Source organism: Nematolebias whitei, chromosome 10 (genome assembly GCF_014905685.2).
Source record: "Nematolebias whitei isolate Nwh7 chromosome 10, NemWhi1, whole genome shotgun sequence".
In the NCBI taxonomy this organism is placed as follows: Eukaryota; Metazoa; Chordata; class Actinopteri; order Cyprinodontiformes; family Rivulidae; genus Nematolebias; species Nematolebias whitei.
Genome location: NC_056507.1, coordinates 949,327 through 962,653, shown reverse-complemented (window position 1 = coordinate 962,653; position 13,327 = coordinate 949,327). Strand labels below are relative to the sequence as shown.

Sequence of the window (13,327 nt, the reverse complement as noted above, 5' to 3'; positions counted from 1 at the left end):
ACCTGTCCAGGTGTCTCTGTGATGGACTGGAGACCTGTCCAGGTGTCCCCTGCTAGAGTTGCACTCGGGCCCAAAAAATCCGACCTGACCCGGCCCCAGCCTGTAGTCATAATTTCCAAACCACACGGTCGGGGACACGCAGCTGAATAAAAGTGGCAGAAGATTGGGAGCTGAGAGTTGTTTGTACTTTCATGGCCATTAATCCGTGTTACTGCTGCATCCTGATTTAAAGGTAACAAATGTCCATTCTCTCAAATTATTTAGTCCAGTTTGAGTCACCAGTGGTGGCAGCCTGGAGAGATCCCTTAATCACTTCTGACCTTTGTGATGTTTGATTTAGGACCTGCTCGTTGGACTTATTGCAGAAGCAGCATTCCCACAAGTTCTACCATCATCTATCAGAGCTGGATGGTAACATGCCAAAATATGAAGGACTGAACGCCGTGGGATTTGAGAACTGGATCAAACAAAGCAGAGGGTTCAATTCCAACTGGTGCCCCCATGGTCAAAGTGAGGCAGGTTACACAAAACACTAGTAAGTAGTAAAGAATAATGCACGTAATGAAGACAGTGAGCGTGACATGTATGCTTATGTGCAGAATAAAAAAACAAGGTGAGGGGGTTGGGGCGGTTCAGAGGGATTAAGAGTGGAGGGAGTTAGAGGGATGGCTGTTATGACCTACTTCCTGAGCTCCTCATCAACCACGCTGGCTCACAGAGAAGATTTCCACAGGGCTACACACACAACGGATGAGCAAACATACCAACAGACCATCCAGGACAGGCAGTGAGGTTCTGGGTCCAGGTCAAACCCGGTAATGTACTTAAACGTGTTAAGCTTTGACTTAAGGCAAGGCGTGATGAAAACTTCCTTCAAAGGAATAATGATAAACTGATGAGTGATTTATTGGACATGCTTTATCTCTATTTGGGTCAGACCTGGTATAGAAAGGATCAGGTTTCACATACGGGTATTTATGGCCGGGTCCTAGGTCATCTGGCAGAACAAGACCAATGTATGAAAACTTTACAGCGCCAGTTGAGGCTTTGATTTTCACCTGAAGCTTTTGTTGCCGGCGACTTCCCCCTCCTTTTATTTCTTCAAGGAGGGGTTTAATAAGTAAACAAATGTCTTAATCCCTTATAGGATAGAAAAATGGATGGTAAACAGCAAATGGACAGCACCTTTCTATCTTATCAAGACACTCCAAGCTCTTTACAACACAACCTGTGCCCTCATACAGCACTCTACAAGATCTGTACAAAGAATAATCAGAGCTTAGATCACATTCATACACCGATGGGACACACATCGGAGGTAATGAGGGGTTCACTGTAGGCCTGTCACGATAACAAATGTTGCTGGGCGATTAATTGTCTCAGAAATTATTGTGATAAACCATAATATTGTTTGAAATGTGACAATAATTAGGAATTATTGTCACATTTAAGAAGAAATGGTTAATTCCTTTTGGGTGTAGTACCTTTTTTTGACCACTGGATGGCAGTATAAGACTGTTTGAACCGAAGGATGGATAGTGAGGGAGCGAGCAGCGTGTCTCTTTAAGAAAAATGGGAGGGAGGCCCCTTGACGTGACATGGGGACATTGCTAAAACTGGTTGATAAAAACTTCTCTGAACAACACTGCTCATCTGTTTTTCAATTTTAAAATCAGACTCAAACTTCACCCCCAGATTGATGACACAGTCCCTGAGAGAAAATGACTGAGATGGTTTGGACGTGTCCACATTGAGGGACAGTAGTTTGGACATGTCCAGAGGAGGGACAGTGGTTTGGACATGTCCAGAGTAGGAACAGTGGTTTGGACATGTCCAGAGGAGGGACAGTGGTTTGGACATGTCCAGAGGAAGGACAGTGGTTTGGACATGTCCAGAGGAGGGACAGTGGTTTGGACATGTCCAGATTGAGGGACAGTAGTTTGAATGTGTGCAGAGGAGGGACAGTGGTTTGGATGTGTCCAGAGGAGGGACAGTGGTTTGGATGTGTGCAGAGGAGGGACAGTGGTTTGGACATGTCCAGAGGAGGGACAGTGGTTTGGATGTGTCCAGAGGAGGGACAGTGGTTTGGACATGTCCAGAGGAGGGACAGTGGTTTGGATGTGTCCAGAGGAGGGACAGTGGTTTGGATGTGTGCAGAGGAGGGACAGTGGTTTGGATGTGTCCAGAGGAGGGACAGTGGTTTGGATGTGTCCAGAGGAGGGACAGTGGTTTGGATGTGTCCAGAGGAGGATCTTGTATCATGGAGTAATCCTCAGCAGGTCTCAGTAATGGAGGCTTCACACTGACATTCCTCGGAGAAAGGATCCATCTTCACATAAAAACTCTCAAACTGGTTCGGCTGTCGGATCGTACCACTTTCCCTCAAAACGTGGGTTGGGGGTTGCTAGGCAGCCGACGGATCAGCGCAAGATGCTGATTGGCTTGTGTGAGCGGAGCAGAGAGCTCGACCGCCGACCCATACTAGTTTCTTCTACATCCCAGAAACACGAGATCTAAATTTAGATTTTATTCTGAACTGTTGAGAAACTGGAGCTGTCAAGGTTTAAGTGACAATTATGCCCACTCAGCTTCCTGATGGGGAAAAAGACAAACCCAAAATTCAAAATGCATCCTAAAAGACGATATTGAAATCTACACTGTTCTGCATGTGGCTGAATGTGTTGGAGCTACGTGAAGAGTCGTTGTGAATAGAAGGTAGTATTTTACAGGTCAGAGAGCACGCTGTGATGTTTGACTCATCTTGGATCAGTTGCTTATCCCAAAGAGAAGAGAAGGTGCAGAAGAACATGGAAGTCAAAGATTTTATTAAAGAGTTGGGAGCTGTAGCAGCTTCTGTCGAACCAGATCAGAGGAGGGAACAAACAAGGCGTGAGTTTTGAGAGGCACAAACACAAAGCAGGAGGTCAAAATGTCAGAAAACAAACAAAAAGAGATGAAGTAAAGAAGATGAGCGATGATCGTGTGTTTGGGGAGGGGTGAGCTGGAAAAGCCCAGCAACAGGGCATGCCTTAAATAGCTTGATGGTAGGTGATAACGTGACACTGGAGAAAGCCTGATGGCTGGGGGCATGTGTTTTGTTGCACTAAACATGCATGAAGCCAGTGCTGACAGCAGGGGCTCTTAGTCATGTTGGCTCACATGACACCCCCACCCTGAGGAAGCCTAGCTGCATGAGGTCGGATGATGGTGGGTGGAAACACAGACCGCCCATCTGATATTTCAAACGCCTACGTCATTTAAAATGCGACCACACTAAACGCTGATGGTGCAGTCAGGAGTGAACAATGTTTTCACCAAGATGCTCCAACATCAGAGCTCATAAAGTCTCACAGCACCATGGGAGGAACAGGAAGGGCTCTTATGTGTTCTGACTGGTGGACACTCATTGGTGACTCAGAAATGCATGAAGATATGTTAAATTTCCTTTGCAGTTGCTACTTTTCTTTCTTTGCTGGGCTTGCAGAACTCTACTGTAGGCTGTGCACATTATTTCGTTGCCCAGCTCTGCTCCTATTGTACTCAACTCTTTATTTTGTACCCGTCTTGGAGGCTTCGACCACGTTTGTGATTCAGTCTACTCAAGTACACTGCAGCAATGAGGATGGGCAGATATGACGTTCGATCCATACTTCCTCTTGTTCTGGACTCAGGTCTCAGGGGCAGCAGCTTGAGCAGGGAGGTCCAGACATCTCTCTCCACAGCTTCTTCCAGCTCTTCTGGGAGGACTCCAAGGAGTTCCCAGGCCAACTGAGAGACCTAGTCTCTCCAGTGTGTCCTGGGTCTTCCTCCGGGGGTCTCCTCCCAGTTGGACAAGCCTGAACCACCTCAACTGGCTCCTCTGGATGTGGAGGAGCAGTGATTCTACTCTGAGTCTCTCCTGATAACTGAACTTCTCACCCTGTCTCTGAGGGAGAGTCCAGCTACCCTGCAGAGGAAACTCGTGTCAACCTCCTGGATCTCATTCTTTCAGTCTCCACCCAGAGTTCATGACGAGAGGTGAGGGGAGGAACGTAGACCAACCAGTAAACAGAACTTTGCCTTACAGCTCAGCTCCCTCTTCACCACAATGGACCGGCACAGAGTCCACAATACTGCAGATGCTGCACCAATACATCTGTCAATCTCACGCTTAATTCTTCCCTCACAGCAGAGCTGGGCAATATCTCGATATTTTAAAAATATTGAAATAATTATTTTGCAATATAAGTTGAGACTATATCGATATAAAACAATATTGTTTTATACTTGGAAATCCTCCTGATGTCTCTTTCTCCCACGCGGCCCCCTCCTTCTCCCTCCTTGAACACAAACCCAGCCCCTCAGCCATGCTCCCCTCCTTCCTGCTTCTCCAGGAGGCGGGTGGGAGAGGAGACATTTAGCAGAAGTAAACATGGAATAGCTGCTGCTGAACAAAATGAGAAACAATGACTGTTCTTTCAGGGATGGTTTGGATTTAAATTGTCAGGTGAGAGGCAGAAAGATGATTTCTGTAGACAATGCTGAAAACAGTCCTGACGAAAGGTCAGAACTACGAATCTTTTTCACCATTTAAAACAGCGGAGTGGAGCATTATGAACTGCAGTTGCAGGTCCGAGTGTTTTTTTCAGCCTCCATCCCTGAGCTCATTTAGCCGTGCTGTGCCTTATGAGAGGAACAGAGAGGTGGCGACATTAATAAATCAGCAGCTTATCGTATTGCTAAAGACACGGTCCTTAGCGGCTAACAAGATGGCTAACTCTTTAGCCGTCTTGTTCCACAGCTGAGGTGGGACCGTATCTTAGTGATATGATAAGCTGCTGATTTATTAATGTCGCCACCTCTCTGTTCCTCTCATAAGGCACAGCACGGCTAAATGAGATCTGACCCGTGGTTTGTTTCAGGGAAGGAGGCTGAAAAAACACTTGGACCTGCAGCTTCACTGTTCCAAGTGGAGGCTCACTACCACAGTTCACACAAGATTACTAAGGTGAAGGAGGCGCAGCTGAATGGACTGTACTTCTATACAGCTCCTTTCTATCTCATCAAGACACTCAAAGCTCTTTACAACAATCTGTAACTCATTTACCCACTCATACAGCTCTATACTAGATCTATACAAAGAATAACCAGCACTTTATCACATTCATGCACCGATGGGACACACGTCAGAAGCAATGAGGGGTTCAGTGTCTTGCCCATGGACACTTCAGCATGTGACTGCTGGTGGAATCAAACCCCCAACTCTCCCATTGGAGGACGACTGCTCTAACCACTCAGCCACAGCTGAAGAGGATTATTATTTAATATATGTAAATAAATGTCTAAAAAAACAAACTTTTAATATACAGTGAACCCTCGTTTTTCACGGGGGTTACGTTCCAAAAAGAACCCGTGATAGGCGAAATCCGTAAAGTAGTAACCTTTATGTTTTTACAATTATTATACAATGAAATACTCCATAATACATTCAAACCAAAGAACAAAACCTTTTTACAGGCCCAAGCATTTGTTTAACAAATAAAAGTACTGTATAAACGTTTTTTACAAATAACTAATGTAACTACTGAGACTGTTTAGCCAATCAGAATGCAGAACACAATGCACGATGTAAATCCGTGAAGCAGCGAGACCGTGAAAGGTGAACCGCGTTATAGCGAGGGTTCACTGTATATAAATAGTTTATTTTTTAGACATTTATTTTGTACAGGTACAGCTGTTGTTAACAAATGTGGCTGTGTGACAACTGGGACAAAACTTTGACTCAGAAATATATTTTTGTTATTACTTTATGGAAAGAAAAAATATTGAGATATATATCGTATATCGCGATTTATCTTAAAACTATCGAGACATTACTTTTGGTCCTTATCGCCCATCCCTACCTCGCAGTGAACAAAACCCAGAGATAGCTGAACTCCTCCACTTGAGGAAGAACCTCGTTTTTCATTTACCCTTTATTTATCCAGGTAGTCTCATTGAGCCACGAGAACTCATTTTCTAGAGAGACCTGTTTAGGGAGCAGATGGTGGGGGTTAAGGGCCTTGCTCAGGGGCCCAGAGTGGGGCAAATGAGGGTGGAGGCAGGTGTGGGTGTTTCACCTTTTCCACCCACATTTTTATGATGTTGACAGTACCGGGAGGTGAACATGTGACTTTCCGATCACAGGTCCATCTTCTAACCTCTGCGCCACCTCTCCCCCAAAACCTCACTCCCAACACGAAGATGACAGTCCAGCCTTTTCAGACTGAGGGATTGGTATTTTAATAAATAATATATATCATCATGTTAGACCTGGACATTCAGAACTGGAGCCTTGGATGCTTTATATTGGAGAACAGCTGCTGTTCAGGTGTGGTACAGGTCTAGTTCTTATTGAGGTGAGTTAGAGAAGATGGCTTTGAGACACCCACAAAGACTCTACAAGCAATTTGAACTAGTTCAAAACTCAAGCATCAAGATTGTGAAGCTTCAGCAACTCTCTGGAGGAAACGTGAACCTCTGCAAACATTTCAGGACATTTTGGAGACACTGTTGCTAACGCTGTTTGCCAACTAGTTACCGTCAGCCGCCTCGCGAGGTACACCTCTTACACAAATGGGTAACAATTTGATAAAATGCATTTAGAACCCCTGTTGTGGTTTTATTTCCATATGGTTAGTTTTGTTGATTAATGATCATTTGATCAAGAAAATGACTCACGGTGAACACCATCCATCCATCCATCCATTTTCTTCTGCTTATCCGAGGTCAGGTCACGGGGGTAGCAGCCTAAGTAGGGAGGCCCAGACTTCCCTCTCCCCAGCCACTTGGTCCAGCTCCTCCGGGGGAATCCCGAGGCGTTCCCAGGCCAGCCGAGAAACATAGTACCTCCAGCGTGTCCTGGGTCTTCCTCTGGGTCCGTCCCCCCTCACGTAAGCGGAGGGAGTCCTATCGGGCCTTTTTGGCCTGTGGGACCCCGGAAGCAGCTGATGGGTACTGGCAGTCCAAGCGACATGTGGCTCGGGTGGTCGCTGAGGCAAAAACTCGGGCATGGGAGGAGTTCGGAGAGGCCATGGAGAATGACTTCCGCACGGCTTTGAGGCGATTCTGGTCCACCATCCGGCGTCTCGGGGGGGAGCGGTACACCACCAACACTGTTTATAGTGGGAGTGGTGTGCTGCTGACCTCAACTCAGGATGTCGTGGGTCGGTGGGCAGAATACTTTGAAGACCTCCTCAATCCCACCGGCACGTCTTCCACTGAGGAAGCAGAGCCTGGGGACTCTGGGTCGGGCCCTCCAATCTCTGGTGTTGAGGTTAGCGAGGTGGTTATAAAGCTCCTCTGTGGCAGGGCCCCATGGGTGGATGAGATTCGCCCAGAGTTCATTAAGGTTCTGGATGTTGTAGGGTTTTGTTGGCTTACGCGACTCTGCAATATTGCATGGACATCGGGGGAAGTTCCCCTGGATTGGCAGACTGGGGTAGTGGTCCCCCTATTCAAAAAGGGGGACCATAGAGTGTGTTCCAACTACAGGGGGATCATGCTCTTAAGCCTCCCTGGTAAGGTCTATCCGGGGGTTCTAGAGAGGAGGGTCCGTCAGATAGTCGAACCTCAGATTCAGGAGGAGCAGTGCGGTTTTCGTCCTGGTCGTGGAACACTGGACCAGCTCTACACTCTCAGCAGGGTCCTGGAGGGTGCAGGGGAGTTTGCCCAACCGGTCTACATGTGCTTTGTGGACTTGGAGAAGGCGTTGTCAGATATACATCAGCTACAAAACACATTAAGAAGAAAAGTGTTGAGTGCAAAAGCTCAAGGTTTTGTAAGTCTTTGATGTCCACAGGCTCTTCTCACGTGTGAAATCATCTCTTCACGTCATGTTTGTCACAAGAGCAAGGCGTCCAGTCTGGAAAGTTGTGTGCACCGTTCTCTCCCACAGAGATCAGGAACATAACAGTTAGAAAATGTTTGACAAACTGTCCAACTGTGTCCACAGTCATGAGAGGACAGAGTCTGCTCAGTCCAACGTCACTGGACTGGATGTCTGAAGGATTATCACGTCTAAAGAACCTGAGCACTTCAAATGTAAAAACCGAGAAACTGAAAAAGCTTCGTAGACAAAAAACAAAACGTCAAAAACAAGCGGTTCATGCAGTGATGTCCGCCGTCAGTGTTTGTAGTTTTAGAGACGAGTGTTTTATGGACTGGACCTGAACAGAGGAGGAAGTTTTATCTTGTTCTGCTTGGCTGAAGCAGCGCAGTGATTTTATCCACCAGCAGGTGCAGTGGAGGAGCCAGGGGGTGGCCAATGGTGGACTTGACCACCTTAGATTAATCTTTGGTCACATACAAACACACACACACACACATCCATCCATCCATCTTTATCTACTTCTTCCTTTTTGGGTCACTGATGCCCATATCCAGAAGACACTGTGCAAGAGGCAGGGGACACTGGACAGGTCTCCAGTCCATCACAGGGACACAGAGACAAACAACCATTCTCTCTCTCTCACCTCGGGACAATTCAGAGTTACCAGTCAGACTAACATGCATGTTTTTGGTCTGTGGGAGGAAACTGGAATACCTCGAGAAAACCCACACATGCACGGAGAGAACATGCAAACTCCACCCAGAAAAGTCCAGGGCCAGGATTTGATCCAACAACCTTCTAGCTGAGAGGTGGCAGCTCTACCAGCTGATCCACCGTGCTCAGTTTGTGCATTTTTCTTGGCCCAAAACTCCTGCTCCAACGAAGTCTACGTGGCCCGTGGACCATCAGTTGTAGCGGCGCAGCAGCAGAAAGGACGGGGCGCAGACTTTCACTTAATGAATGTGGTTAAAGTCTTTGTACATACTGTGTCCCTTCCTGGTCACTTCTTACTTCTTCAACATCATGTTCAGAAGCGCAGACTGGCCCTGGACTGGAGGACAGGTCTCACTCCGACACCCACATGGATTTGAATTCATGTCTTTGCAGAACTATTTTTGTCCCAGTGGGACAGTCCCAGGTGCTCTCAGCCTCATCTTGGCTCAGGAATCTTTTGATTCCTCAGTTGTTTTTACTGTTTGTCAAATAAAGGGTAGTTCCATCATCCTGGAAGAGAACGTCAGCCCTCAGCTCGTGGAACGCTCCTGGCCTACAGGACTAGGGGACGGTTGGATCTCCGTGTTTTGGCCCAGTTCCCCACAGTCTTGCTTCTTTGTTTCTCCAGGATAAAGGCTGGTAGGACACCTCAGACAGCTTGAGCTCATTTCTAATTAATCTGTGTAACTAAAGTCGTTTGGTAACAACCTGACACCACAGATAAACGTGCACGGCGTGCCAAGCCGGGGGGCGTCTGGTCCAAGCTGCTGGTGTGGGAGCAGAGGAGGCCCGACGGAGGCAAGACCAACTCAAAAACCAACAGAGGTCTTCTGATGACCTCCTTCTCTGAGAGGTTTGAAGAGTGAATGTTTGTAGTTGTAGAGATGAGTGTTTTCTGGAGTTGAGCAGAAAATCTAAGTCAACCTGAGTGTTTTTCATACAAGATTTAAAGTGTGTAGGAGTTACACTGTGGAGAAGAACAGAGGGAGGTTTGATTTATTTTTGCTTGTCAGAGGCAGAGCAGACAGATCCTGAAGAAGGAGCCATTTTATCCACTGCCAGACAACTTAGGGGGTGGGCAGTGGGGGCCTTGGCCACCACAGATTAATCTCGGGCCACCCCAATGGCCTCCCCAGCCACTTTAACTATAATTTTAAGCGGTATAAAAATTAGAAAACAGTTTCCTTAAGTGACAGAAGTGGCTAGTTTTCATATATATGGTGGTGGCCATCTTGGATGGTGACATGGCAACCCAGTTTTCAAAAGGACCTGGTCGTCTTTATGCCTAGATGCAGAGAAACACCAAAAAGGAAGTTGGCCCATTACTTATTTTTTCAAGTTATCGTGCCCACAGCATGCACGGGTGGACGGATGGAGGGCATTTCCAGTTCCCATCTTTGCTCCACGTCGGGGGACACCAAGCATGGTGGAGGGCTGAGCAGTGAACACGGTGAACATTAAGCTCAGTTATCTGCATTTACTAGAAAATCTGAGAAGATTCTTTGATTGTGCAGCAGCTGAGGGGCAGAGGAAGCCTTTCTCCTGGAGAAGGAGTGCTGGGGGGATAAAGGCTTGAAGGCAAGAGCTTTTTTGAAGGGGGTTTAATCCTCTTTGACATCGTCCCACTTCGTCTGAGATCAGGCTTCATGTCACACTTTACATTCACCCTCCATCTTTGTTGCTCTAGATCTGAATCAACACACAGCTTCTCCTTCAGGATTTCTTCTGCACTCTTTAAATCTATCTTTTCTTATCCCTGCTGCCTTCAACACGTCGCCCTCTTCCTCAGCTGCGACACAATGAATGGACTCGTTGTGCTTTGTAAGATCTGTGAGGAGCAGCGAGGACAAACGGACAGTTTCAGTGAAACGTGGTCTGTAGAGGACAGAGGCTCCTAATCCCAGCAGAAAACATGGTCAAGTGGCAATGCATGCTGATGTCCCCGCTGATGAGGATGCTTGTTTCCTGAGTTAATCCAGATGGTTTTATGAGACTTGACACGAAGGAGGGACAAGAAAAGGCCTGAACTTTGTGCACAAAGGAATAAATCAAAAATATGAAGCGACATATAGCCATCTGTTTTCACAGAAAATGTACCACAAAATATGACCTTTGTGTGGTTAGTGAGTATCTGTCCCACTTTATGCTCTGGAGCTGGGGGGGGGGGGGGGGGGGGACACTTTTTCATCATGTGAGCTACTTTTAAAATGGCCAAGTCCAAGTGATTTACCTACTATAAAAATACAAAACATAGACTCATTTATAAACATATTAAATATTTTTTATTTGTACAACAAAACGCTTTAGTTTCCATGTCAGTCAGGTTGCCAGATAAGAAATGTAAGAAATGATGAACTATAGTACTGTGGCTTTAAAATTATAGTATTTTGATCTAAACTGTCATGTGTGCTGAGTAAAGATATTTTAAGATGAGGTGTGTGTTGTGTTTGTTGAACATGTGCACAGAAAAGGAGGTGGTAAATAAGACATTTTACATTTATCTGGCAACCCTGATGCTCAGCTGCATTCATCGTGCATGCAGCGTCTGCATGACACTTAGTCCAAACTGGTGAATTCACTAACGTCTCTTTTCTCTAGATGAAGCCTTCTGGATGGAAGGTGAAACGTTTCAGCACAAAAAAAGAAACTGTCCAGATGACCTGACTGAAAAATGTTGGATTGTAGACCTGGATTATCGAGCATGGACTTTGTTGGTAAGATAGGAAACTGTAGTGAAACGGTTGTGAAGCGTGCAACAGGCTCCATGTGAGACAAACTGAACAGAACGCCCGCATGACGAGCGCTCGGCCAAATTAACCGAAGGACACAAGGTTGTAGAAACAGAAGGTCACCTGCTCAAACCTCCACACCTGAAGCTCTGGTGGAGCCAAACCAGTGATGCTTCATGTGTCTTCAAAGCTTGCATCATTTCTTCTTCAAGTTCAAAGGTGATTTAAAAGAAGGACAGCCTTGGAGGAGACGGGCCGACCCAAACACAGAAGTGCAGAGAGAGACGGTCCTGCAAACGTTTGTTCTGAAAGAACCAGGCATGTGGAGAACATAACAGACCTGCAGCTCTTCAGCGGGGCAGTTTCAGTATTTAGTAACCACAGATCAATACATCATCCGTTAACACCCCCCCACACACACACGCACACACACACACACACGAATCACGCTGCCTTTAACCACCAAGGACTGTATAGTTCATCTCCAGCACCGGAGTCCATTTTGGTGTGCTGTAACAGCACCAAGCTGTTCCCCCTCCCACCCCAGAACCCTGACAGACCCATTCAACCTTTATTTCTACACGCTCGTCCCGTTGAGCCTGCGGGACTCAAGAGAGACCTGATTGTAGCAACGAGTGATGACAAGAGCAAAGACACTGTTGACACAGACTGTCATCACTGCTGGTTCAAGCCAGTTCAAATCTACGTCTTAGAAACCGTCTTTGATTTGTGGCTGTGAATCTTCAGTGAGGGACTGCGAGCAGGGCTCCATCATGGCTTCATTACAGGTGCTGTGCTGGTGGACACAAACATGTGGCAGTGTCAGGCATCTGCAGAGGCCTCTTATCAGCTGCTAATTACAGAGGGGAGCAGCAGGAAAGCCTTTCATCGTGGTCACACATGCACTGTGCACATTTCTGAGAAAAGCCATCAAAATATTCTCTTAGCAACATTCCAGACATTTCATCATAAGAGATGCAAACAAGATTCTGGGTCATAATTAAAGTTCATCGCCTCAGCTGCAGGCGCTGATCGCAGACAGTCTCGTGGAAATGGGATTGATTGCACGAGACGATGGCTAAGATGGAAAGAGTAAATGAGTGTGGATGTGTGATGACTCACGCTCAGCGCTTCAATAACCAGGTCCCGGGCCTCCAGCTCACCCTCCATGATACTGAGCAAGGTGAGCAGCTCCGGCTTGCTCAGATTATCCATATTGAACTCACATTTCTGCAATACAAAGCAGAAAAACAAGAGGATTTTAAAACTGCGTGTACTCAAGGGACCAGGCTGTGTCTCAGGACACGACACCTTTCATAACGTTGAAACTGTCGTGGGTCACGGACCAGGAGAGCAACCTGAACCTGAAGCAAAGAACTTCAATACTTTTGCTAACTTTGTTCCTGAAAGGAACCAGACCCCATCACTCTGTGACTCTTAATTTTATTTTCTTATCAACACTCAGTCGCTCATATCCACAAACTGAAAACAGAATTTTCAATAATTTTGGTGATTTATTACAAATGATGCTGGTTTCATTAGAAATTGGTGATTTGTGAGCAGCCAAACGTGCTAAAACAGAGACGTTGGGTCTTTGTGACGTCACAGAATTGTTTAATTCAGTTTCAGTTTAGTGACACACACTGACAACTACACACAGACACACACTCACTGCTACAATCAGTTTCTCACCAAGCTGCAGTTAGTGGAAACCATTTGTTTTAAAGCCACAATAAAATATTTAAAAATAATAAATGTATAGTTTCAGTGAATTCTGAGTGTTTTGAGCGGTGCACCGGCTGTATTCTAGTCCAAGCACACAATGTTGTTCTACACATCATGACCACATCAGTGTTTCCCCTACCAGTATCCAAGGAGGGCGCCCCACCCTGGCACATCGGGACCACATTGTACCCACATCATGACCACATTGTACCCACATCGTGACCACATTGTACCCACATCGTGACCACATTGTACCCACATCATGACCACATTGTACCCACATCGTGACCACATTGTACCCACATCGTGA

General features: G+C 46.3%; 1 protein-coding gene across 1 annotated transcript in view; it reads right to left on the bottom strand.

The window, feature by feature from the left end:
• cttnbp2 (cortactin binding protein 2) overlaps positions 1–13,327 on the bottom strand; it is a gene marked incomplete in the record, with an annotated part of 103,299 nt that overhangs the window by 71,913 nt on the left and 18,059 nt on the right. The window contains 1 exon segment of the mRNA XM_037683059.1: positions 12,415–12,522. Within this exon segment, the coding sequence (XP_037538987.1) occupies positions 12,415–12,522 (108 nt within the window).